General features: G+C 40.8%; 2 protein-coding genes and 1 long non-coding RNA gene across 3 annotated transcripts; 2 read left to right on the top strand and 1 right to left on the bottom strand.

Annotated features, from left to right (window-relative positions):
- The first annotated feature begins 4,506 nt into the window (after window positions 1-4,506).
- On the top strand, window positions 4,507-7,847 carry LOC107374344 (PR domain zinc finger protein 12). The gene is made up of 5 exons (XM_015942495.3): window positions 4,507-4,836; window positions 6,037-6,227; window positions 6,347-6,502; window positions 6,750-6,864; window positions 6,946-7,847. The coding sequence occupies exons 1-5, from the start codon at window positions 4,617-4,619 to the stop codon at window positions 7,395-7,397; spliced, it is 1,134 nt and encodes a 377-aa protein (XP_015797981.1). The 5' UTR covers window positions 4,507-4,616; the 3' UTR covers window positions 7,398-7,847.
- A 1,223-nt stretch (window positions 7,848-9,070) lies between these two features.
- Window positions 9,071-9,805, bottom strand: LOC107374889 (uncharacterized). The gene is made up of 3 exons (XR_001571605.3): window positions 9,704-9,805; window positions 9,421-9,504; window positions 9,071-9,345 (listed from the first exon to the last, which is right to left on the bottom strand). It is a non-coding gene; the product is annotated as an uncharacterized lncRNA (long non-coding RNA).
- An 876-nt stretch (window positions 9,806-10,681) lies between these two features.
- fbxw5 (F-box and WD repeat domain containing 5) lies at window positions 10,682-18,969 on the top strand. The gene is made up of 10 exons (XM_015942483.3): window positions 10,682-10,798; window positions 12,748-12,943; window positions 13,036-13,193; window positions 13,405-13,588; window positions 13,694-13,842; window positions 14,671-15,006; window positions 15,107-15,290; window positions 15,371-15,518; window positions 15,706-15,918; window positions 18,450-18,969. Exons 2-10 carry the CDS (start codon window positions 12,757-12,759, stop codon window positions 18,733-18,735), a joined length of 1,845 nt encoding a protein of 614 aa, XP_015797969.1. The 5' UTR covers window positions 10,682-10,798; window positions 12,748-12,756; the 3' UTR covers window positions 18,736-18,969.
- The last annotated feature ends 8,529 nt before the right edge of the window (window positions 18,970-27,498 follow it).

Below are 27,498 nucleotides of genomic sequence, written 5' to 3'. Positions count from 1 at the left end.
TGTGATCTGCGTTGCAGGAAGGTTGTCCCTCTGTTTTCTGTTCTGTTTTTCTTACTGAAAATGTTCAAAGATTGTGAATGTGTGATTTTTTTTTTATTTTCTTTTGAAATTCGATGTTGCATCTTGTTCTGAAGAAAAACAAGAAGTGGTAGATTATTTTGTGTGTGTGCGTTCACTCTGTATCTACAAACTATTCAAGACTGCTAAGCTTCTGCAATTCGTACCTGTGTAATAATGTAGTATTTTTCTGTTTTAAGTATTATGATCAAAAACTTTCTTATTTGGTACCTCCCAGTTCGCCAGCGTCCCACAGAGCCCTCGCCATGGACTCTGTGGGACGCTGGACTCAGTCCAATGCTAATAACGTTTTAATTAACTAAGTTTTTTATTTCTTTGTGTGATCTAATATAAATGATTCATCATTATAGAGAATGATTCTGGTATTAATGTCATTTCTTAATGAAAAGGGATATAATTTCAAATGTCTAATTATGGTGTTTATTTTCCTGCGTGTGTACAGTTAACCGTGTATTAAAAACATCCAGACTACCTTTACGTGTACTGTTGAAGATGATTTTATGTTAGATTAATATTCTAAACAGTTGGATGTCTTTTGTTGTATTCTGCTACTAAAAGTGTTGAAACTGAAAGCTCTACTGTGTGTAATACCAGATGAAACCTAGAGGATCTATAGGCCAAATGTATGTTTTCTTGTTTTATAAGAAGAAAATATATATTTTCTAGAGTCTACTGCCAGTTCTCAAACTCAAATAAATTTTCCGCAAGCCTCCCTTGTGGTCAAGTTGTGCTGAATTTTCGATGCTTTCATCCCATCGCCGCATGGCTAAGGAAAATGGAACGAAACATTCATAATGTTCTTTTCCCCCAAAATTGTTGGATTAATTTGCAGAAAAGCGTTAACAAGCTGTTATTTAACCCTCTGGAGGCAGATGTTGCAGATTTGCAACAGTTAAAACCTACCTACCTGGTTACTCCACACGTATTTCATGAGCATTTTTTAACTCTGAAGTACCCTGAAGGACTTGGTGGTTCGTCCTTTTATCAAAACTTATTTTGAGCCTGAGAGGGTTAAGTGTAGAAACCAACTTTCTTGCACTCTTCTCTTTATGTTGGCTGCTTCCCGTCCCCTGGCCTCCCCCTTTCCACTTCCAGATCCCCTCCAGCTCTGTCGCTGCACATCTTTTCCCTCAGCAGGGAGGCTCCTGCTTTGATGCCGTGCAGCTGTTTTCAAATCCAACCCTTGATCCATCCCCTCTCCCAAACATCTCGTCCCCGTGGACACGTCAGACCTGCTGGTCTTTTGTGGGCCGTCGTCTTCGTGATTTTGGAGCTTTCATTGACTGAGGTTACTTTGACTGTGGGTATTTTTGTTTATTTTGTACAACTGATAAAAGCTGCTGCTATGATGAAAAAAAGGGCAAAAAAAATCCTGAATAACAGTGTAGTGGACCATAAAAATTTTGATTATGAAAAGGGAATTTGTGTATTTTATAATGCGTTGAGCAAACTTTTATAAAGCGTAAAAAAAATGGGGCGTTTTGTCAAAACTCTATAATAAAGCTGAAAAAAACTGTATTTAACTTTACCTTTACTTGGTTGTAAAATTTGATAAAAACTAAAAATGAAATTTTATTATATCTGAAACAATTTGTGTGAATTTGATAACTTAGGATTAAAAGCTTTGTACTCGATTTCAACTTTACATTTTTATGTTGATTTATAAAAAGGCCTCTAGACCATTTAAAACATGTTTACTTAAAATCCATTTTATTTTAGTGCAGTTTATATAATCAGATTTGATGATATATTTAAATTATTAAAGCCAAACGACTTTTACTGCTGTGACTTAAAACGTCACAGAGCAGGCCATCTAATGGTTCTTTCAGTAAAACGTGATATTTGTGATTTTAAAGCGTCTGTAAAACGATGAGAAGATGCAGATTTTAAATGGAGAAAATACATTTTTAGGGATTTTTAATCACATCTAAAACATTTGATAACTTCCTCTGATCCAGACATGGATCAGCTGTCCTCCACTGATGACGTCTTCGTTGGTGCCCATATTTGTCTTCAACAATCCTCTTTTGTCCATGAGGAAAGTCATCTAAACAAACTATCATTGCCTTCTAAAAGATCCTTAACCCAGTTCGTCTACTAAAAACGATATTTGAAGAAAAAAAATGCTGTTTTGTCCTGGTGCGTAATTACCCACACCTCCACTTCCAGCAGGTGTCCCGTCTCCTCCTTGTCCTGTCAATCAACACTGAGGAGGAGGTGAAGTGGTCCCTTTGGGGGAGGAGGGTCTGTGCTGCTCTCACCTTTGCTACAGATAAGCTGATCCTGAGTATCCAGCACACTGAGGCAGCACCTTAATCTGTTTTTAATGACGCTCTGAGGAGAATCCCCGGAGACCCTGCGCTGCAAGTGTGTGTGTTTCAGTAAGAAAGCTAGGATAGGAGCCTTTTTAAAAAATAAATTCCCATTTAATGTTTCCCTTTTAAAACTTTTTTTTGACTAATAAACCAAACGGTGTTTTGTCCCCTTCCTCCCGCAGCTCCTCCCTCATTTATGAGCGTAAAGCTCCACAAACAAACGCTTTCCCACCAGCGCTTTGAAATCCAACCATTACCACATTCTTTGTGCAATAATTGTCAATCATCCACATTAAATTGATAGGCTTTAAATGGACACAATGATGGCTTAAATTGTCTTACAATGGAGCGGCTAAGCGGGATGATTTGCTATTGCGGACATGCCCGCGGCTTTACCAGCTCCAGATAAAGCCACAGGTTAATGCATAAATAAGCAAATCAAATCCGCGCGTTACCCCAATTCAATTCATTTAATTCCTCTTTAATAAAGAAGCGGGCCCACCTCCTCCCCGATCTCCCCCCACCCAGCCCAGACCCTTCTCCATCCCGGGATTTGGTGCCATGAATGCCATAAATGTAAATCAATCTAGATGAGAAAGAATCCCATTGAAAGAGCAGAGAAATTTCATCTGGGAACAGGGAGGGGCCGCTCATAAAAAGCAGCTGTTTCACAGTAATCTTTTTTCGTGCCCTGTCACTCACCTTGCCTTTTTTCTATCTCTGCTGCTCCAAAAAGATGAGAAAAACTCTCCTTTTGTATTTACTCCCCATATCTTCTTTTCCCGTTACTTTGCCCCAGTTCATACCCGTGCAAAGACGCACAGAGAGAGAGAGAAAGCTCAAACTTGCCCATTTTTCCCCTTCTTTTCTCTCTTTCATTTTTTTCGGACAATCCCCCTTGTAGTTGTTGGAGTGAAAGGACGAGTGCATGGATGTCAAATTGCACTCAAAACACCATGAAAGATTGATTTGCAGCACTTTTCAGGGCCCTGACATTACTTGGAGGGGAGCTGAATGGGAAACCTGTGAGCTGGGGATGGAATAAAGATGTCCTCTGCTGAAAAAGAAGGAAAACTGCCCATTTAGCCCCAGTCCATCAAGCCCGAAAAATGGGCAAGAGAAGGAAAGTAAAAAAACAGAGGAGAGAAGAAAGGAGGCCATATATACTCATCTTAAACGTAGCCACAATACCGAGGGGGCTCCGAACATCCATGAATATTAAACCGCTTACCTCAACAAGGGCTTGAAAAAGTGCAGCACGTCAAAGCAGCTTTGCATTTTTTGGTGAGGGAACAATGCTGGGAAAGAAAAACGCTTGTTTCTTGTCATTCCCGCGCTAACTCGCCACACAAAAAAATTAATATTACCAGCAAATGAATACAAAGTGCCTGAGAAGAAAATGGGAGAGCAACTCCCAGACTCCCTTGACCCATCCATCCATTTTCATCCGCTCCGCTTATGGAGTCGGGTCGCGGGGGCAGTAGTCGAGAGGCCCAGACTTCCCTCTCCCCAGCCACTTGGGCCAGCTCCTCCGGGGAAATCCCAAGGCGTTCACTGGCCAGGTGAGAGACACCGTGTCCTGGGTCTACCTTCAGGTCTCCCCCCGGTTAGACGTGCCCGGAAAACCTCCCCAGGGAGGCGTCCAGGAGGCATCCTGATCAGATGCCGAGCCACTTCAACTGGCTCCTCTCGCTGACCCATTTGCGCATATATATATATATATATATATATATATATATATATATATATATATATATATATATATATATATATATATATATATATATACTTTCTTTTTCATCCGGATGCAACTTTACACGCAGCAGATGCGCCAAAGCGCAAATTCACAAATTCGATCAATTATTTTTAACTTTCCTGCACTTTTAAAAATGTATTTTCTGTACATTTACCAAATATCTGCGCTTCTTGCAAAACATTCTAATTAGATAAGCCCCTTTGAGTAGAAATAATGACAAAAATAAAGTTTCACGTGCCCCCCTCTCTCCTGCGCGCGCCCCCTCTCCCGTGGCGGTGCAGCAGGCAGGTCCTCTCTGTGAGGGGTGTGTCATTAATAAGTAATTAGACAGGGGTCACAGCTACGTATATAAGGGGATCCTCGCAGGCTGGCGCAGCAGCTTTCCTGCGCAAACCCGCTTTGGAGCAGGACTGACGAGCAGCGCCCCGCCTGGAAAACGGTCCAAAAACCGCAGACTCTCACGCAACATGGGCTCCGTGCTGCCCGCAGACGCTTTGGCTCTCAAGTCTGGATTTAAGTGTCCCGGCCGCTCGCTGTCGGAAGTGATCACCTCGGACATCCTGCACAGCTTCCTGTACGGCAGGTGGAGGAACGTGCTGGGGGAGCACCTGACGGAGGAGCGGCAGAGCAGCAGCAGTCCCAAAACCGCCTTCACAGCTGAGGTGCTGGCCCAGTCCTTCGCTGGAGGTATGTGTAGGACCTTCTGTTCGGATCTGAACCCAAAACTTAACATTTCTGTGTTTTACTGTCATTTGAACCCGATGTTGTTCTGATCCACTTGTGCGTAAAATGCGCGTTTGATTTTTACGCATTTTTGAGGGAGAGATTTTCAAGCAATATAATTTTTTTATCGCGCAAAATTAAATGTAATTGACTGAAACGGGTGTTCCCCCTAAAAACGTGTGTGTAAAATTCGAGACCTTCAGCTGAGCTTCTCCGGCACCTTTATCCCCAAACTTTTTCTCATCCAAAGAATGATTTCCATCCTCTTTCAGCTTCTCGCTGCTTTTATTCACAGCCATTTAACGCGTTAACCCCTTCCAGGCTCAGTTTGGAAGCTTGTTAGGCGTGTAACTGCGGCCGCAGAGCATTAAATTCATTCGGTTAACTTTGTGCTTGACCTGGGAAAGTTTCCACTTAAACCTGGAGGAGAAAAGGGTGTCCTTTCTTTGAGATGTCTCGAGGTTTTTATCCCGCATTCATCAATCTCCGGACAGTCTCTTTTCCTCTCTTGGCAGCTATGGGGCTCCGGAGCCTTTCTCTTTCTCTCCCCTTAAAAAGATTTGCTGTTCCTCGCATAATGCGCCGTGAAGGCTAAATCTAATGCTATTCATTGCATGTCAACCATCTAATCGCCTTTCCATTTTTTGTTGCAGAAATTCCTGAGTCTTTTAAACAAGTCCTCGTGGCATTCAGCGCAAATTTATTGCGACAAAGTTCTTAAAAGGATAATGAATTTGGAATTAGCCGTTCCCTTTTCCAGTAAACTTTAATGAATATCACATCTGAAGCATGACAAATGGCTGGACCCTGAGCAATAGAGGACCATTTAACCCGGACTTTTCTCTCTCTCTCCTCGCAGACTGAATCTTTGATTTTGACATTAAAGAAGCACCTTTTTCTCCTTTTTTTTCTTCCGTGAATAAAATGCTTTACGAGGAGAGTTTTGCACAACAAAACGTTCAATTCATCCAGATAATCGAATTAAACGGAGAGTGAGGTGCAGCTCCAATAAAATCCAGATCAGTTGATTCTTTTGGGAAACCAATCCGGTCTCACGAGACTCTTTTCTCATCCTGCTGAGAACCCGAGTGTAACTTTTTAAGATCTATAAAAAACAAATTTTGCTCTTTCTTTTATTGATTTGGTTTTTATTTGTTTTTGCAGAGGTGCAGAAGCTCTCCAGCTTGGTTCTGCCCAGCGAGGTGATCATCGCCCAGAGTTCAATCCCTGGAGAAGGACTGGGAATCTTCTCGAAGACCTGGATCAAAGCTGGGACCGAGATGGGGCCCTTTACTGGGAGACTCCTGTCCCCTGAACACGTGGATCTGTTCAAGAACAACAATCTTATGTGGGAGGTGAGATAGGACCTGTTATTATTATTATTATTATTATTATTATTATTATTATTATTATTATTATTATTATTATTGTTGTTGTTGTTGTTGTTGTTATTATTATTATTATTAATCTGTAGGTGTTCAATGAAGACGGAACAGTGCGTTACTTTATCGATGCCAGCCAAGAGGACCATCGCAGCTGGATGACTTATATAAAGTGCGCCCGGAACGAGCAGGAGCAGAACCTGGAGGTGGTGCAGATCGGCAGCAGCATCTTCTACAAAGCTGTGGAGGTGAGAAGTTTGTCCGCAAAGAAAAGGCTGATTTTATCACTGAGCAGTTAACGAAAGGCATTTGGCAATTTGCGCAAAGCGGGGACTTTAAAATGCGCAAACTGACGTCATTCTACCCTCACAACTTTGTGTTTTTCTCCGAAAGACTTGTTATCGGAACGAAACGTTGTATAAAACAAACACACATGGCGCAATAATTTGAAATGTTAAAATAGAAAACGTTTTCTTTTCTCCTTTCTTCCTTCAGACCATCCCACCAGACCAGGAGCTGCTGGTCTGGTATGGAAACACACACAACACATTCCTAGGAATCCCTGGAGTTCCTGGAACAGATGAAGAACTGCAGAAGAAAAGCAGAAATGGTGAGTAAAATAAGATAAAGTAAAATATGAAATACATCTTTCATTTAAAACAAACTAACGGATGATCCCATCCTCTCCCAGATGACCTCCACTCAAGCGACGGACCTTCCTCCTGCTCTCCCTCCTCCTGCTCCTCTTCCTCCTCTTCCTCCACCACCTCCAGCGGTCGGATGCGCTGCGTCATCTGCCACCGCGGCTTCAACTCCCGCAGCAACCTGCGCTCCCACATGCGCATCCACACTCTGGATAAGCCCTTCGTCTGCCGCTTCTGCAACCGCCGGTTCAGCCAGTCGTCCACGCTGCGCAATCACGTGCGCCTGCACACGGGCGAGCGGCCCTACAAGTGTCACGTGTGCCAGAGCGCATACTCCCAGCTGGCGGGCCTCAGGGCGCACCAGAAGAGCGCACGACACAAACCAGTGGCGCATAGTGCCGATGCGCCTCCGCAGGTGTCCCCTCCTCACCCCCCACAGTTGGCCGCAATCCCGCACCAGATGCCCCTGGTGCGCCACATTCCCACCATGGTGCTATGATGACCAACATCCGGGCAGGAGTTGATGCGCAGCGACGTTTGCACTTTAGATTCCAGTAAAGGATCTCAAGCCTGTTGGAAGCATTTGGCAAAGAAATGTAAATTTATGGCCTTTTGTTAAAAAAAATAAATGTTCATTTGGTGGGAAAATAACGTATTGATGTTTGTAATGTCGTTTCAGACTCACTTGTTGGTGCTTCAAATTCAAAAATTCTACCTTTTTGCATCATGTTTATTTTATTTGATACATTGAGCAGCTCAGGTGGAAACATCCTCAGTCAGAGAATAAAAGGTAAAAGGAAGGGCCACGTTGTTTTTTCACTGTAAACAGAAAATGTCACTTTAAACCTGTACAGACTGGATTGTGTAAATGTAAAATTGTATCTTGTACATGTGAATATAAATACGTTTGTTCTGCTATTCTAAATAAATCATATGAGGTCATTCATAAGCTGGTGAGGATTTTTCCATTTCTCTTCAAAATAAAAGCTCTGCAGGTGCCTGAAAAATGTGTAAACTTTCTCTGATTGCAAAAAAAAAATCTATTAGTTTTTTTTTATTTACCAGATTACAAGAAGTGATCACAGAAATGATCTCTGGTTAAATTTCAAACAGAAAAAATATTAGAAATGGAGTGCAAAAATGTTGTTTAACAAATCAGACGTAAAACAGCAACAGTTTAAGACAAACTATAATTTAAACAGACTTTTAATACATAATTTCATTTATGGTATCAGTCTTTTAAAAGAAGTATTTAATCCATGTAAATGTATCGAACTGAGACTAAATCAAAGCAATAAATAAGACAAATAACTGGTGATGGTATGTTAACCTAAATTTAATTTGCAGTCATTGACATGCTGCATTAGGAGTTTACTTGACATTTTATGGCAGGAAACAAAATGGTTAAAGATTTATTTAAAATAAACTGGGCATGCAAAATCGATTGCGGTTTCACTGTGGCTGTTTTTATTTACATCTTGCGACTGTTTAGAGCAGATCTGTGATGAAAAATAAGATTTTTATATAGAATTTATTCAGATTTTCCAAAAATTGTTGTTTAGAGATGTGACTCTGGGGAAACTCCAAAAGTCCATTGTTTCTTCTTTTTATTACATCTGATATTTAAACATTTACGACTCCAAAATTATGTTCCTTCACCTCAAAGTGCCCATGGGAAACATGTGGGTTTTAGCTCTTACACCAACTTGTTTAATTTAACTTAACCTATAGAAGGAAATTTTTACTCACGTTAAAGGAAAAATCCACAATTCACAAAATAAATAGTAGCTTTTTAGAATTAAACCTCCAGGGAAAATGAAAAACGTCTCATATTCCTCTCATTCCACTCCCATGCTTTCATGCGTTGCCTGTTTTCTGCATTAAGCATCAGGAATGTTTGAATCTAAATGTGGAAATATTTTTTATAATATTGTGATCATAATAATTTATAGTCTAAGTGTCTGAAAAGTCACAGTCGTATGTGTGATAAACGTTTGTCCTTATTAAGCAAATACCACACAGGGCAGGTAATTTACTTCTGTACTTACGTTTTGTTTCCATATGGTGGCGCCAAACACACAAAAAGACTATTGTAGCAACAAAAACATGAGATAATTTATAAGAAGGACAATAAAATCACCAGAAGCTTTTTAACCAGTTTATTGGGTATGTTTGTTTACTCATATGCATTATTATTATTATTATTATTATTATTTATAATTTACTGAATGATGCTTACAGTAGAGTTGGTGTTGTTTTAATCAGCTGTCAGACATTGTCCAGCTTCCTAACGAGGAGTTTTCGGACAGGTCATCATTTCGACAAACACAACACAATTGAACAGATATGTGACACATGCTGGACATTTGGAGCCCTCTTCTGGAAGCATTAAACAGAATTCTGACTGGATGGTTTTGCATCACAGGGCACCGTCCAAACTGTTGCTCCTGCAAAATGAAACAAAACATTCATAAAAATATTCTGAAATATAAAAAAGTGAATGCTTACTAAACAGAGAGCACCTTTACACCCATGTACTGGAAAGGTTGTGGCTTTCCTGGTGGAGCAACAGCAGGAAACTACCCAGTTGACTGCATGACGCAGTCCTGCAGGAAAACAGGTTTATGTCAGTTGCATCAAACTGGATCCCATTCCCATCAGGTTTAAAATGCAGCATTTTTCAACCTAATGATGCATTTTCACGTTTGACTTAAAAATGAGCAATAATTAGGATACAATTCATCTTATTTTAAACATCATTTGCGCAACTTAATGATATGATACAAGCAAACAATTAGAACTTACCAGAGATTAGCAGTCACAGCATTTTCTCTCAATCTATATTTTCTAGTTGGTGTTAACGTGCAACTTTTGGTTTACTTGGCTCATTTGTAACAAGAAAACAGTGACACAGCGTTTTTTTGTCCCATGGGTTCTTGTGGTCTCTGGAGAGCTGCCCACTGAGTCATCGATACTGCTGATACAAGCACGCTGAGTATAGTGTTACTCGTGTTTCGTTCTTTATTTCTTCTGGGGTTTTTTCCCTCAGGAACAATGTAACTTCAAGAGTGTTAATGACTCATGCACATTTGGTATCTGAAAACTATTATTTTGATCACAATTAATACATTTAATAGATAAATAGGTAACATGATGGATGTTTTATTTCTGTTACTTGGCAACACAGTTATCATGCTTGTGTTTAAAACAACTGAGTATATTCTTCTGGCTTTTATTGCCATTGTTTAATTTTCTAGATTCTTAAATCAGCAACAGCCAAGCACAAACAAGTTCATACTCCTCTCAGTCAAAACTCGTGTACCTGTGGTATTTTAAAATGATTTAAATTATGGAAATGAGCTTTTTGTTCTCTCAGATTCAAACGTTTGTGTTGTATCTTTCAACTTAGTGCTTTTTCTGTGTTATTTGTTAAATAGTCTTTAGTTTAATTTTGCGTTTATTTTTTTATCTATAGAAAAAATAATTTATGAAACATTTTGTTTGAGATTCATTCACATGTTTAACAGTTGTTAAATTAGTGCATTGAGTTAATTTCACTGAATGTAATTGTTTTATTTAAATTTGACTTGTTTGTCTTTGACCACTAAAGCCCTCTAAAATTTTGTATATACTAATTTACTAAGCCTCAATGTACAACGATTTGTAAATACAGTCTTTCATTTACGTGATGATTATAAGAAAGACACCAATATTTTTGTTTTTTCTTCCTAGTCACTTGTTCACAAACACCAAAATCAACTGAGTTGGTCTTGCTCCAGCGACGATTCTGACATCGATTGGTCGAGTCTCGCTGATGGTGGATTGTTGTCATTTTTCTGGTGCTAGCTTCTAGCTAACCGTTTGTTGGATGCTTTTCTCCAACCGACGTTGATTTATCAGGTGGGTGTCGGTTTTTAAAGAGGTTAGATATTAAACAATTTGCTCAACTGCTTCAGCATTAGCTTTGATTCATTAGAGATACAGAAATACTAAATGCCGTTTGCTAAAAGTTGGTTACAAACGGCAGCTAACAGCTAGTTTAACGCTAACTTGAGCTGTTTAGTTTATCTTCGAATGAATATATTATCTTTGATAAACAAGAAGCTAAAGGTAGAATTTTAACCTCTATTTACCGTCTCAGTCTTCCTCGTGTGGTTTACGTAAAGTGACTTATAATCATTTTTGCGTTCATTTATAAAACTTGACCATGTTAGGTCAACTTGACACGTCTGTATCTATGTTTGGAACTAATGCAGAAAAATAACGTATTAATCAGACTGGTTTGACATTATGATTTTACACTAATATTTCTCCTGACATATTATCATTATTTTTATTGTATTTTTTTGTACAAAGGTACATACACTCTGATGGTTTCTAACAGTTGTCAGGCTCCTATTTTAGCAGCAGTTTGCAACATAAATGTTTATTAAATGTAATTGAATGTGGGTTTGTGTAACATGTTTCACTGAAAAACATTTTCATTGTCAGTATCGGAGTTTATACTCAAAAGGACTATCGCAACATTTTGTGTCATAAAGATATTTCTTTTTATATGTCTACCTTACATTTACCTGTTGTTTATTTGAGATGATGAAGTCAAATTAAGTTCACATAAACAACAAACAACAAAACAAACCATGCTGCAACAGGTGGGGTGTTGTTTAATTCTAATTATTGATCTACAAAGTGTTCAAACCTTTCTGAAGACAACAAGCTACTTTGCTTTAGAGCAGAAGATTTTAAGCTTTAGGAATGAATAAAATTGGTTCGTGTCTACATCTGTGCCTCATTTTTGGTTTGAAAAGCATTCGTTGTCAAACCTTCAAGACTGTTCAGTTAACTTTGGTCAGTGTCTGTAATTTATTTTGTCATATTTCAGATTATCATTATATATTTTAAATTGGGGTTATTGTAATTGCATGTAACTCAGTACTATTCAACCCAAATAAGTAGAGGCTGACTGATATATTGGCCGGCTGGTATATTCAATTTTTTCTATATCTGACAAAATTATTTTTAAAAGCCAATAATAAAAAAAAAAATAATAAAAAATCAGGCACCTGTGTGGCCAACTGCCACCACTACTAGACTGAAGAAAGGACCCGAAGGACCACAACACACTGTTTTTTTCCCATATCGGTCGGCCTCTACAAATAAGTACCCATACTGATTGTGCCTCAGTTAGATTATCGAGAAGGCATGTAGGACTTAAAAAGAAGTTATAATAGTCCTGTGGTCGAAAAATGACATTTTATTTAAGTTATTTACATTAAATCTCTGACGTAGTGATTTCAGCATTTCTACTCTTGTTATTTTCAGTACCGTCCAGAATGAGCCGTTTAATGGCTGTCACTTTAAGAAAACAATCTGAAGCTGGCCACGCCACCCATCCCCCGCTCAGGCTGCTATAAGCTGAGAAGCTCTGAGCCTGATGAGTTGCTCCAAAGGTGATTCATCCACTGAATCAAGTGTGTTGGTTCAGAGAAACCACTAAAACGTGCTGGATACGGCCTTCGAGGCCCAGACTTGGAATAGCTCTGCTGCCATAATGGAACAGTTCTTGATGTGGATCATTAAAGTGAACTCCTCAAACCTGGACTAGAATATTCTACACTAATAGCATTATCATTAAACATTGTGTCAGAACTGAAACAAACAAAAATAACTTTAGCTGTTTCACCAAAAACTAACAGCAGTCTTTAGAAATCATTGAACTTGTTTGATTTCCCAGTTAGATTCCCCAAAGTTTAAAAATCAGCGAGGGATTTTCAAACAAAATAATTATGTACTTTCATGAAGTCGTAATTGTAACAGAGAAATGGTTGTTTTTGTGGCATGTTCTTTAGGATGTTAAGATGGAGTGTGGTCCAGTTCTGCCGGACAGCTTGGTTTTGGAGATCTTCCTGCGTCTGCCCCATGATGCTGTGCTGAGAGCGGGTCTGACCTGCAGACAGTGGCTGGCCGTCTCCAGAGATGAGTTCCTGTGGAGGGAGCTGTTCTACAGCTACTACCGGATTCCACGCTCCGTACCTCGACACCCTTGTAAATATATTTAAAACTCATCTTTAACAGACGGATTCAGTGGTTACTAGTGGTTCAGAGAAAGTGTTCTTATTTTGATTCTGTGTGTGCAGCGGCGTTGTCGTGGTACCGGGAGTTCAGGCGTCTGTTTGACTGTATCCCCTGTGTGGAGGTTCAGACGCTGAGAGAGCACACTGATCAAGTTCTCCACCTGGCTTTCTCTCACAGGGGCCACCGCTTCTCCTCCTGCTCCAAAGACTGCACAGTCAAGGTACACTTAAGGCCTGCGTCTTCATGTCGCTGCTTTACGCTGTGGGACTATTAACAGATTATCTGATCTCAAAACAAAATTTAATATGCAACCATAGTACCCCCCCCCCTCCAAAACCTGTATCTTTTATGCAGTTTGGTAGTTTTCATATAACTCTGCCAGACGTCTGTCATTCAGTTACTTCTAAAATTCTCCTGCTCTTTGTGTGCAGCTGTGGGACACAGAGCGGCCGGATGGAAATATCTCATTGGTGCACAGCTCCAGTATGAGACCATTAAACTGGGGCTACACCCAGTTTTCCCAGTTCAACCCTGATGATAGTCTGCTGCTTGTGTCGGGGGTCTACCTGGGCCCACACCATTCGTCATCTGGGGAAATTGCTGTCATTAGTATGGGTAGGAGCAAGACAAAATTAATAATTTCCTGTTTTATTTATTTATTTTAGGTTTTAGATATTTTAATGAAAGATTTATTTGTAAAAAATGCAATTTTTCTACTAGAAAATTACACGCTGCTGTCGCGGGTTCGAAACAAACCGTACGATGTGTTTGGCTGCTGGCTGAACGAGACCCACCTGATCTCTGGGAACCTGCACTGGATCGGTAACATGACGTCCTGCTCAGTGCTCTGGCTCAACAAAGCCTTCCAGGTGAGCACATTTCATTCACAGCTTTTACAGGTGTCCCGAAGTTCAAAACCACATCGCTTGGGGTGTTTAATGTAACATATCAAAAACTCAGTGTAAATCAGTTATGTAGTAGCCACGGAGAAACAGTTCATTCTGAGAAAAGCTGGTTTAACACATCAGTTTAGACACATGGCATTGAATTAGCATTTCCCAAGCTGACAGTAAAGCTAGCAGTAATGCTAACTGCAAAATAACGCTAGCTTGAGCTAGTGCAGACGCTAGCCCAAGCCTCTACTAACACTAGCCCGAGATACCGCTAATGCTATAATCAGGTACCGCTAATGCTAGCCTGAGCTACTGCTAATGCTAGCTTGAACTGCTACACACACACACACACACACACACACACACACACACACACACACACACACACACACACACACACACACACACACACACACACACACACACACACACACACACACACACACACTCACTCGACTGCACTACATGTATATTGTGGTACGCATAATTACCATCTTCTGGCAGAGGTGTAGTCATCAGGGTAAACAGGGCAATCATCACGCAGCTCAATTAATTTCCTGTCCTTGCCAAGTGGGCGTGGCAAACCAATCTTTACATTGAAGAGCTTTATTTTGGGGTTGTAATTGGCCCTTTATCAGGGCTCCTGAACTATTTTGAGCCCTAACACAGTTTCATATGCTATATAGAGGCTCAAAGACTAGTTTCCAATTGTAAAATGTCTTTCTAGAACCTTTTTAAAAGCACTAACAGATTAACGGGTGAAATCAGTGACATTGTATTTTCCTTTATGCCTTTCTAATTCAGGATATTGAGTCGGAGAACGTCAACGTGGTGAAACGTCTTTTCAAGATCCAGAATATCAATGCCAGCACCATTCGAACCGTAATGGTGGCCCACTGTCGTCGTCATGACAACCCAGACTTACTGCTGGACTATGAGGCTCAGTCTCAGGCGAGGAGGGAGAAGGGAGAACAGCAGCATCAGCACCAGCCTCTTTTCTTTGACCTGGGAATGTCTGGCAGTGAGGAAGAGGAGGATGATGAGGGAGAGGAAAAGTGTCACAGGGAAACAAACAGCCAAAGCTTTTCCTCCACGCACCTCCCCCAGCCCACCATCTCAGGCCTGGAGCAAGTTCTTCATGTAAGCTGGGTGTAATCTTTGATATTTTTTAGGATTTTATTTATATTCTTTACTCCACTCATCCATCCTTCTCCCTCTTTTTGCTCCTCTTTCTTTCCAGAGTCGTAGAAACGTGGGGGCGAGGGAGCTGCAGATTGAGACCCATGTTGCTCAGATGATTGGCAGAGCCTACACAAAGGCCCCCGACTCCAGCCTCATCGAGGCCTCTGAGTCGGAGCAGGGAGAAGACCAAACGTATTTACTCTTCACCACCGGCAGCCTTACATACTCCCCTCACCAGATCGGTAAACTAACTTTCTCTAAATGAAACGACGCAACGCTGCTAGATTTCTCCTCTCACGAGGCCGTGTGCCTCCATTTCTAGGCATTAAGAGAATAAAGCCTGACCAGATGACCACTTCTGGTCCTGTGCTGGGAGAAGAGCGAAGCTCAGATGAGTTTTTTGACTCACTGGACCATGTTATCGACATCCACGGCCACATCATCGGCATGGGCCTTTCTCCAGACCACAGGCAAATATAACGTTTTAAATGGATATTTTTGTGCCACACTTATTTTTTTATATCAACAGGACCTTCAATTGTGTTAAACCAGCTAGTTGGATGCAACTAGTGAGAAAACCTTCAAATGTTTATCTGGAATCACTCTGAAGTGGTACTGTTAGATCATGACTCAGCTCTAATTTTATAACGTTTCCAGGTATCTGTACGTGAACAGCCGGGCTTGGCCAGCAGGATGCGTGATCTCTGACCCCATGTTTCCGCCCCCCATCGCCGAGGAGATCGACATGCATGTCATCGATCTGAAGAACTTACGAGAGGAGAGGAGAAGTCTGCGTGCGCATCGGGCCTTCACGCCCAACGACGAGTGCTTCTTCATCTTCCTCGATGTCAGCAGAGACTTTGTTGCAAGGTGAGTTCCATACGGTTTGGACTGAGGTTCTTTTCATTCTGCAGAATCTGTAAACTGTTGATATTTAAGTATCCTGTCGGCGTTGTCCACTTGCTAACGCATAGCTCAATAGCAAAACACGACATTATGGGGAAGATTTAGGCAATGTTAGTTTCATATGTATGTTGTCGGGCATAAACGCAAAGATTAGTCATGATAGAGATTATTTCAAAACCTGTTTGGGTGTAAAAGTCAGCCTCCTGGGGTGTTGGCTTGAGCTTTTTCCTTCTAGCACAGCAGTGACAGCATTTGACTTGTGGGTGTTTTTAATAATCTGTTGCTGGGGATTTTATTCATTGTGATTAATACAAAGGAGATCACAGTTGTGTGTAGGTGTCTTGGGAAATTCATCATACATCTTGTGGTTTTTAACTATTTTGTTTGAAAGTTTATTAGAAAATTACTCAGAATAACTGTAACATATAAGAACACAAAGGTCTCATTTTTAGTCACTAGTCATTATTTTTTAAAGATTTGTTTTTAAACTGCAGAGGAGAATCATTCCTTCAGCCAAGCTACAACGTGTAGTTCTTACCGTTTATCTCTAGATATATCCTTCGAAATTTTGTTTAAAACGAAATAAATGATGCCCAGTTGTGAAATGCTGGTGGCTTCGTAACATATAACCATAAAATTGGGTCTAAAATGCATGGGAGCAGGTCTAAGTCATAGACGTATTAGACGCCAGGTTTCCTCCTACGGGAGCCTGTGAGGACAAAACAAACTTATTGATTTGTAACACGCAGTTACCAAACTTGCACCATTCATAAACCTTTTACACATTTACCTCTTCACTCGACGCCAGTGATGAAAGGGAGACTGGCGTGCTTGTCATTTTGCTGGAGGTTGAACAATCTGATGAAGTAATCGTTTGAAAATTGTGCTCCAAGGGATATTTTACTCTAGTGGGCTTCCGTTGGTAAGGTCTTACTCGAACACAAAAATACTGCTTGCTTGCAATGATTTAGGTATGTACTGCCCCCATCACCTGGGAAATTATACATCGATCTTTAAAGTAAAAACTGTGTTGCATCTGTGCATGAACTTGGTCTCCTTTTCTGTTTCTGAAACCGCATTTGAACAGTCTAACTGAAACCTATAGCCATCTTGAGGTTTCAGATAAATGGTAAATGGCCTGTATTTGTATAGTGCATTCTTACCCCGGCTTTCCACGGGAGCCGTCAGCAGCACGTTACTGCAGCAGCACGTCATAGCTGCTGATAGGAACCGCTGTGGTCAACAGAACCTTTTCCACTGGAGCCGTCAGCAGCGCGAGTCGGCCGCGTCTCAGGAGCAGCATGTCGTGGCCTTTACGCGCCGGTTCTATTTTCTATGCATGACACCTCTGAAACGGGTCAAGTTCGACATTTTTGGGGAAGGAAAGACATGAAATCGGACGCGGAAATGGAGAGAAGCTCCAGAGATTTTCAGAATAAAGAACGTACTGCCTTCCGGTTGCTTTACTTTTAAAAAAGTTACTAAATGTGCAGCCCCGTGAGAAGTTATCACCTAGCTAGCGGTCTCCTTTGTTTTTCAGGTCCGTATTGGCGATTATAAAACGGACAGAACATAGAACACAAACCATGTTGTAGTTTTCTCCTGCTTGTTGTTGTGTTTACTGACGAAGTCACTCGTGTGACTTCGTGCTCGGTCGGTGACAGCTGCTCCCCTGCTGCTTCGCGTCTCGTGGGAAGGGCCAAGCAGCAGTTTACGCGAGCAAGACGTGCTGCTGATGGCTCCCGTGGAAAGAAGGGGTTAGGGTTCTACAACCCCCCAAGGCGCTTCACAACACAATCAGTCATTCACACATTCACACACTGGTAGGGATGAGCTATGATGTAGCCACAGAGATGAGGCCTGCCACACACAGGCGCCACTGGTCCCTCTGACCACCACCAGCAGGCAAGGTGGGTTAAGTGTCTTGCTCAAGGACACAACAACAGCCATCTCTGGTGGGAGCTGGGATCAAACCTGCAACCTTCCGATTACTGGACAACCCGCTCTACCTCCTGAGCTACTGCTGCCCCTAAATGAACACAAACGATGCTTATTAGTCATGGCTTTTTTGCTTTTTACAACAAAAATTGTAATTTTTAAGAATTTCTTTAAATCATCTCAAAAGCCTTAACTGAAAATTGTGTGACCTGCAGTGATGTCACCACTGGTTCTTTAAGAACCACTAACCTTGAGTCCAGATTCAGTGAATTATAATTGATCCAGCAACTCCTGAAGAAACTAATTACATTATTCTTGACCAATTCAGGTCTGATTTTTATTTTCTTACACAAAAACTTAACTAAATATGTTTTATATTAAATCAACTAAATACATTTAACATGCTCTACAAATCTGTACGCTGCACACCTGTTTTACTACAAACATAAATAAATCTGAGAATAATTATAAGTGGCTTGAGTAAGGTAACGTAAAGCATCAAACTTATGTCCTACTGGAATTCCACCGACTTATCCTAACATTCCCGTCCCCTGTAGCGGAGCAGAGGACAAGCACGGATACATCTGGGACCGCCACTACAACATCTGCCTGGCACGTCTGGCTCACGACGACGTCGTGAACTCGGTGGCCTTCAGCCCCGCTGACCAGGAGCTGCTCCTGTCCGCCAGTGACGACTCCACCATCAAGGTGTGGCGTTCGCCTCGTATGGTCCGGCTCGCACAAGCCTCGGCCCGACAGCTGAAGCCCCGCAGCCTGCTGACGTCCTGGCTGATGCGAAGCAGGAACTCTGCGTTGGCGGGTGGCGTGAACGGAAAGCTGTGAGGCTGGAAAACAGGTTCATGTGGGAGAGAGCACAGCAAGGAGAATTTGACCTTCTTCCTCTGTGGTATGAACACACTCCACGTTTATGTAAAGCGTGTGTGTGTGTGTGCTTTTACTTGGTGTGGTGACCTGAAGCAGACATCAGGCATCTTCAGCTGCCAGAGGCGGCTCAGACACTAGGGGGCGATGTTGTCACAGCACACAGAAGAAACACCAACTTCTGCTGGTCTGTTGCAGAGCTGACACCTAAATTGTATCCAAAGGTTTTCCTAGGAGACGGAGCCGTCCCTCACAAACGACACGATTCTGGACTCCTGGACATGAGACGTGATCACGTCATTCTCATCTGAGGTCAAGTGCAGTGACTGAACGTTACAAAGTTTTTTCTTATCGTTATGAATCTCTAAATATTGTCTCCAGCCTAAAATCTTTATCAAGTGTGTTTTCAGAGAGTTATAAAACAGTTTAAAGGGACAGAAAAGATAAATCTGTGTTTAACGTAGTCTTCCTTGGTTTTATTCCTGTCAGATTCTGGTTTTGTGTCTCAGAAATAATCCATCGTTACTGTATGTACTTCTAGAAAATAGATTATATTAATATACCAGGTAGGTGGAGGAGAAGCCAGCACAAAGCATGACTCTGAATCATCAAAATGCTATGAGCGTGTCACAGATGAAAATTTAATTGAAAGTGTATTTAGGACCCTGTTTCAGTTATTATCGGCACAAAGCTGCACCGTTTTAATTTGGGAGAGTCTCCTGTGACACGAGAAAAAACCTACCCACTTGATTTGTTTCATTCAAATGTTTCCTTTCCCTTAAACATAAGAGGATTTTACATTTAGTTTAAAAGCTTTTAATATTGTGCATTTGAGTGCATGGTGCCTGAATAAAAAGATCATTTTAGCTCATTATTATAGCTAATATGACTTATTTCTCTTTATTAATGTGCACACTGGACATGTCGTGATTTTTATTTTTAAATTTAAATATTATAAAAGCTATAAACAATTTTACTGAGCAAAATCTGAATTCTTAAGCTCAAAATCTTTATTTAAATAATTAATTATCCTTAATATCAATAAACATTTGCATTGCTTTGGCTCTGTTTGAAAGTCAAAATTTGCACTATTGGCTATCCACCTTATTTCTATCCCTGTGAGCCTTTGCATGAAAATGCGACCGACTTCCGGTCCGGAGCCTAAGTCACGTCCATCTACTTCCGCACCATGGGTCCCCGGAAGAACAAAAAAATGAATGCACGCCAATGGGGCAAAAAATGCTATTTTCTAATTCCGCTTGTTATGTGCCATGGGTTTCACATATGATGTCCGTGAATTTTAAAGACGCATTTTGATACCAAGAAGGGGCTTATTTTCAAACGGTGGGAAACGTTATTTTTTTGTGAAAATAAGTCCAGGACTACAAATTCCCTTCACGACAGTGACTTCATCGAACCAGACACAGAGAAAAACAGGGAAAATGCTGTAAGTTCAGCGAACTTCAAATCCTTCTTTCAGGAGGATAGAACCACCATAAATCTGGCCATGTGGTAAGAAGCAGCTACGCTAGGGAGAAAAGTTTCTGTGGTGACCTCATATATGCGACGTGCCGATGTCTTAATTTGTAGTCATGCTATTACAAACATTTACAAGTTGATAATAAATATCAAAGTACTTGACAAGCATGGCCGAAACACCCATCATTAGTTTTCATTTAAATTGCAGTACAACATATGTGCGATCCGGGGAAAAAGACAAAACTGATTAGAAATGAGCTCTTTTAGCCCCATTGACTTCCATTCATTTCTCATTCTTCTGGGACCCATGAGCCGACCGGAAAGGGAGGAGACTTCGGCTCCCTACAAGACTCATCCGTCCTAATCTTCTTTTAATGGGAGACAGAAAACATGAGTGAACACCAGCTGCCACAGCTCAAACAGGACACCATTACTCTAGAGTCTACATTATAACTATTCAGAAAATTGTACACATGAAATCATACCTGTTGTTGTGAGACTACTCCCTTTACCACCTGGCGTCTCTTCTCCGGAGGTGGTTCATATCACAACAACAAAGTAGGATGCAGGTTTTCCTCCCTGGGGTTTTCACAACAAAATTTAAGGAACACGCAAATAAAATTAGTGTTAAATTTAAAGTTAAGATATTTCAGCCACATCCTTCGTGGTTCCCCATCTCTGGGGAGGCGGTGAAAACTCTAGCGACCCTCGCAGCCTATCTCTCTCTCTCTCTCTCTCTCTCTCTCGCTCTCGCTCTCGCTCTCGCTCTCGCTCTCTCTCTCTCTCTCTCTCTCTACTTAGCCATTGTAGCAACAAATTTTATTTTCTCTTGACAACCACAAAGTACTTTTATGGGGTAAATATTTGTTTAAAATCTTTTCAAACGTTCAAATAAACTGCTACTAGCAACGAAACCTCACCATGCAAACCAATGGGTATGCGCTACTTCGGGTATCTCACTGGATGTTGCTCGCATCATCGTTTCTCCATGAGCCTATCCAGGAGTAAGGTGGGTGGGAATAAGGAGAAAATTTGGTGGAATTTTGTAGAAATTTAAAAGTCAGACAAAAGCCTATGGCAAGGCTCCGGGGGTGGATGAGATCCGCTTGGAGTTCCTTAAGGCTCTGGATGTTGTGGGGCTGTGTTGGCTGACGCGGCTCTGCAATATCGCGTGGACATCAGGGGCTGGCATACCGGGGTGGTGGTCTCCTTATTTAAAAAGGGGGGCCGCAGGGTGTGTTCCAACTATGGGGGATCACACTCCTGAGCCTTCCTGGTAAGGTCTATTCAGGGGTTCTGGAGAGGAGGGTCCAATGGATTGTTGAACCTCAGATTCAGAAGGAGCAATGTGGTTTTCGTCCTGGCCATGGAACACTGGACCAGCTCTATACCCTTAGGGTGATCCTGGAGGGTGCGTGGGAATTTGCCCAACCAGTCTACATGTGTTTTGTGGATTTGGAGAAGGCGTTTGACCGCGTCCCTCTGGGGGGCCCTGTGGGGGGTGATCTGGGAGTAAGGGGTACCAGGCCCTCTAATACGGGCTGTTAGGTCCCTGTATGACCGGTGTCAGAGCTTGGTCTGCATTGCCAGCAGTAAGTCGGGCTCATTCCCAGTGAGAGTTGGACTCCGCCAAGGCTGCCCTTTGTCACAGATTCTGTTCATAACCTTTATGGACAGAATTTCTAGATGCAGCCAAAGTGTTGAGGGCATCCGTTTTGGTGGCCTGAGGATCAGGTCTCTGCTTTTTGCAGATGATGTGGTCCTGTTGGCTTCATCAGAACGTGATCTTCAGCTTTCGCTGGAGCGGTTCGCAACCGAGTGTGAAGCAGCTGGGATGAGAATCAGCTCCTCTAAATCTGAGACCATGGTCTTGATTCGGAAAAGGGTAGAATGCCTTCTCCGTGTCAGGGATGAGGTCCTGTCCCAAGTGGAGGAGTTTAAGTATCTCGGGGTCTTGTTCACGAGTGAGGGAAAACTGGAGTGTGAGATTGATAGGCGGATTGACGCTGCATCTGCAGTGATGCGGGCGTTGTACCGGTCTATTGTGGTGAAGAGAGAGCTGAGTCAGAAGGCGAAGCTCTCGATTTGCCGGTCGATCTACGTTCCTACCATCACCTATGGTCATGAGCTTTGGGTAGTGACCGAAAGAACAAGATTACGGATACAAGTGGCCAAAATGAGTTTTCTCCGAAGAGTGGCTGGGCTCTCCCTTAGAGATAGGGTGAGAAGCTCGGTCATTCGGGAGGGGCTCGGAGTAGACCCGCTGCTCCTCCACATCGAGAGGAGCCAGTTGAGGTGGCTCGGGCATCTAGTCAGGATGCCTCCCTGGTGAGGTTTTCCAGGCACATCCAACCGGGAGGAGACCTAAAGGTAGACCCAGGACACGGTGGAGGGACTATGTCTCACCTGGCCAGGGAATGCCTTGGGATTCCCCCGGAGGAGCTGGCCCAAGTGGCTTGGGAGAGGGAAGTCTGGACCTCTCGCCTTAGACTACTGCCCCCGCGACCTTACTCCCGATAAGCAGATGAAAATGGATGGATGGATAGACAAAAGCCCCCAATTTTTATTTATCTGGATCTGCTGTTGATCAGTTTGACACTATCAATTGTGTTTTTTTAAACATCTATCCATACATCCATCCCATTTCCCTCTGCTTATCCGTGGTCAGGTCACGGGCAGAAGCTTTAGCAGATAAAATAATGTTTTTCTTTTTTACAGATTTTTAAAAAGGTACAACTCATAGATCTTTATTGAAGTTGCAAATATTAGAATAGCTAACCCAAACCCTTTAATCAGTCACGTGAGTTTTGATTTTCTTCATCAGTTTCTGTTTCCCCTGTATTAGCTCCAGGTGTGTTACCTCCAACAAACTGACATTTTCATTTGGGTTTGCCACATTTAAAATTATTTGACTGATTTATTTTTTACTATTTGTCACCAGTGCCACAACGTGAACCACCGGAGTTTTAGAGCGTTCGTGGTAACTCGAACTTTGTCCATTGACCTTTGGAGGTGTCTTTTGTAAAGGTTGTTTTTTCCTTTCTCCCTCTCTTTCTGTCTTTACAATCATGTTTCCTGTTTTGTATAATTGTTTCCATATTTCACTTGAAATAAAAAGCACGTCTCACAAAGCCAGACACTTGAATCACTGTCTGTTGGTCTTTTCTCTCTCTCTCTCTCTCTCTCTCTCTCTCTCTCTCTCTCTCTCTCTCTCTCTCTCTCTCTCTCTCTCTCTCACTTTCTCTCTCTCACACACACACACACACACACACACACACGTGTTTTTATGGGTTTGTGTGGACTACGTTTTCAGAGTTGTTTGTGTGGACCCTGACTATAGCCAGAATGGTGCAAAAATTATGTTTGCCTCTAGGTGGTAGTAGAGATTCAGAATGTCACCTAAAATATGGGAAAACTCAAACTAAAAGCCTGTATTTATTTACAGTCATTGTGTGGGCATACTCCTGTTGCCGGGCAGACACACACACACACCACACACACACACACACACTGACACACACACACACACTGACACACACACACACACACACACACACACACACACACACACACACACACACACCCGAGTCCTAAGTTGCACTATCTCAACCCCATAACCTCCAAGGCTGGATGATGCATATATCCTTTTGCTGGTTAACAGTCAGAACTAGATGTACAAACACGTTATTTAATTCTGCTCTTTGACAAAAAATAATAGCAAATTTTATTAGAATATTTGGAGTTCTTGTTCTAGACAAATTAGCTAGAAATCTCTTTAGAAAATCCCAAGAAATCTTTGAACAGTTATTTTCTGTTTATTTTGCAAAATATCTAAATTATTTAAATTACATTTTTATTAGATACACAAACTTTGTTGTAGTTTTCTGTTAAGGACATGCATTACTGCTCTTCAAACCAATGAGGGGGTTTTCCACAGGCTGGGTGGCCCCCTTTAGCACTGCATTGTGCAGCGATGACGTATTCTACCAAGCCAATGTGGAAGGAAACCAGCATGAACTAAAATAAGTGCATCTGCATGCAGCCACAAATTTGGTCATGAATGATTCAACAGTGTTTTCTTTCCTTCTTGCAGCAGCTGCTTTATTCTGATATATTCAATTCAGTTTGATTGAGTTTATATGCGCCAAATCATAAGTTGTCTCAAAGCACTTAACAAAGTAGTAGAGTTCAGTTTATTAAGCCAATCAGTAAAAAGTTTCCTATAGAAGGAACCCAGCAGATTGCATTGAGCCACTGACTTGTCAGTGTTTTGCGGCTAACCCTGAGACCATAGACTGTACATACGACTCTGAGACTCTGGTCATCATAGGGTGTTTATACGGTATGTGACTTATTGGTGTCACAGGTGTATGTGTGATGCTGAGATCCTATTAGAAGGTGCTCTAAATATTTAAACAGAATCTGAGGCTGTAAATGTCAAACCTGAGGCTTCTAAAAATGCATGAAACGTTCTAAAAGATTTATCTAAATAGACCTTCAGGAATATCTGAGGATGGTTACTGTTAAATCAATCCAGAGGAGAGAAATCTGAAATGAATTCAAAAGAAGTCCAGTTTTTATTTGTTATACTTTATTCAACACTACAAATGCATAAACTTAGACATTTTGGACTTTATAGAGTAGATATTTTGAGTATTTGTTAATGGCAGCTTCTTCACTGATGAACAAAGCTGAACTTAGTCTTTTGTTTCCTTCTTTCCTGCACATGAAGAACTGTGAACTAGTCCTGGGCAGGTTGCTGAGTCTCTTGAACTTTAACTCCTAATTTGTGTAAATAAAACAACTCAGATATTAAACCTGGTATTAAGTGAAATTTCAAACTAATTTAGCAGCATGAATAAGCTGCAAGTTGCATACAATGATGCCTTAAGAATCATACTTAAAATACCCAGAGGGGGCAGTGCCAGTCAGATGTTTGTAACAGCAGGCATTTGTACTTTTAAAGCACTTTTAAGAAAACTCATATTCACTTTTACAGGCCGACTGGATAGCTCTGCCAACAGTATAATTTTAGCAATCACTGATCCTACTGTGAGCCGTTGTCGCTATTTGTCCAGTAAAAGGAAACACTGGTTGAAGTGTTTGTGTGGTTAACCTTGTGTGGAACAGTTTATAGTAAAGTTTTTAAATTACATTTAGAGTTTTATTCAATTTTATGCTGTTATATTTTTATTTCTATTTATCTATTTTGCTTCATTGATCTGTTGTTTTATATATATTTTATCTGGACCTAAGAGTCTGTCAATAAAGATTATCTATCTTAGATTCAAAAAGAGAAGAAAACACCACTCATCTGTATAAAGGTGCTGGATAAAGAAAATTATTTAATGATCAAGCCAAGAAGGTCAGGTACCTTCACTCCTGATGAGGTTCTCTGCCTGAAAGCTTGATCATTAAATAATCATTTTTTGCAGAAAGAAGTGTGCAGATTTTTTCCTCATTAAACTAATTTAATTGAAAAAAAAAGTATTATGAAAAACAACACATCTAATAACTTCTCTATGTTTTAATGTCGCAGAAGTTTTAAATTCGCTACAATTTACTTTTGTAACAGATGGGCGTTCCCCAGCATACGTTGGCGCAACGGCACAAAGAAATGGAACAGCACATCATGTTCTTAACCACTATGAAAAATATCTGGCTAAGCTGAGACGTTGCCGTGCAGAGGACCCACTTTCACTTTCTAAAGGCTTTTTGTGAATGCATTATCACTAAGAAAGCACCCTTAAGGTCTCAGAGCTACAGGAATCACCCACAGGAGCCAACGAGGGAAAACCCTCACGTTCACGTGGGACTGAAAACCCACAGAAGTGGTTTTGTAGAAACAATGTGATAGGTCAGATCTTTTGAAGTGGGTGTCTGTGGAAAGGTTATGAACCGTAATGCTCTTACCTGTCATAGGTAGCTCTTTGAATGACCAGTTTGAAGAATATGATCCATTCTCAAAAGATCAATAGGCTAATGGCTAGTCACAGTAGATTACAACACATACACTCCTGTAAACCTCTGATTACAGGGTTATTAGAATTTGAAGGTCATTTACAGCAGAATCTGTCAGGGCTAGCTTTCTAGAGCACTTCCTGTGGGAATTTCACATTTCAGCAGGATTAAATGTGTAATGTAAAGTTGCCAGCAGTGTAAATGTTTATAACAAGAGAAAGAGCTGTTAGGATGGATGAAAATCTCACTTTCTGACCAGCTCCACCATGACTGGCTGTTAAAACGTCTAAAATCTCTGTTTCTTCAAACTGAGGTTGTTCAAAGAACTACATACCAGTAAAAAACTTTACTGAAATTTTTTTATCACATAAATCCACTTGAAAACACCTGAACACATCATTTCTGTGTAAACAATTAAAACATCCAACTGGGCTTTAAGTTGTTCAGCAGAAGAAAATTTACAGTTTTTTTTATTTGATTACATTTCAGAGCTGGTTCATAGGCAAAGTTAAACTACTTCATAACGTTTAAAAATCAAAACACAGCTAAAGCTGGACTAAGTTTTTAATGAGTTCATGTTTCAAACACACTAATTATATCGGCACATATTCGCATTGAGGTTTAATACTTACAGTAAAAGCCCACAAAACATTACAGATTTAAAGTAATGGAGAGATTTGTGTACAGTTATTATATTTTAATATGAATTTTTCTTATAGAAGTAATGGTGATTTGTTTTTACTCTCCAAAAACAAAACACAGTTAGTGTAAACCTTGTTACTGACAAACCTTTTCTACCTGAGAATTGATCTGAAACTTTTAAAAGTTCATTTCTAGATAACTTTAAATGAAAATAAAAATCACACCACTAAGATGCTTTCTGAGGTATTTTCAAAATAAAAGTTTCTTTAAACTTTTGTGTTAAATTGACACAATTTTGGAAATCACGGATGAATTGTAAAAAGAAAAAGTTGTCCTCTGTTTGACTATTTTAGAAATAGCTATTAGATTAGTAAATGCATTAAATAGCTGTTTTATAAGGCAGGCAGATACATTTGTTATATTGATGTCCAAGCTACATGACAGCTGTTATCGTTTTAATCTGTTAGAAAACCGGACATAACGTGCTACAGTTAACTAAAGTAAGTCCTTTCGTTGTGATTTAGCAAAATACACAGCAACCTTATGAAACAGTAATATACTAACATATGTTCAAGTGAGGATGACATTGAATCAGACTTAAACATATATATATATATATTTATATGTTATATGTAAACCAAA

This window comes from Nothobranchius furzeri, chromosome 6 (genome assembly GCF_043380555.1).
Source record: "Nothobranchius furzeri strain GRZ-AD chromosome 6, NfurGRZ-RIMD1, whole genome shotgun sequence".
In the NCBI taxonomy this organism is placed as follows: domain Eukaryota; kingdom Metazoa; phylum Chordata; class Actinopteri; order Cyprinodontiformes; family Nothobranchiidae; genus Nothobranchius; species Nothobranchius furzeri.
The sequence above is the reverse complement of the archived record's forward strand: the minus strand, read 5'-3'. Positions and strand labels throughout refer to the sequence as shown.

Coding starts and splice junctions, on each gene's coding strand:
- fbxw5 (XM_015942483.3), top strand. CDS start 12,757: ATGGAGTGTGGTCCAGTTCTGCCGGACAGCTTGGTTTTGGAGATCTTC. Junction 15,291..15,370: donor ATACTCCCCTCACCAGATCG/GTAAACTAACTT, acceptor CTCCATTTCTAG/GCATTAAGAGAATAAAGCCT. Junction 15,519..15,705: donor GGCCTTTCTCCAGACCACAG/GCAAATATAACG, acceptor TAACGTTTCCAG/GTATCTGTACGTGAACAGCC.
- LOC107374344 (XM_015942495.3), top strand. CDS start 4,617: ATGGGCTCCGTGCTGCCCGCAGACGCTTTGGCTCTCAAGTCTGGATTT. Junction 6,228..6,346: donor ACAACAATCTTATGTGGGAG/GTGAGATAGGAC, acceptor ATTAATCTGTAG/GTGTTCAATGAAGACGGAAC. Junction 6,865..6,945: donor GCAGAAGAAAAGCAGAAATG/GTGAGTAAAATA, acceptor ATCCTCTCCCAG/ATGACCTCCACTCAAGCGAC.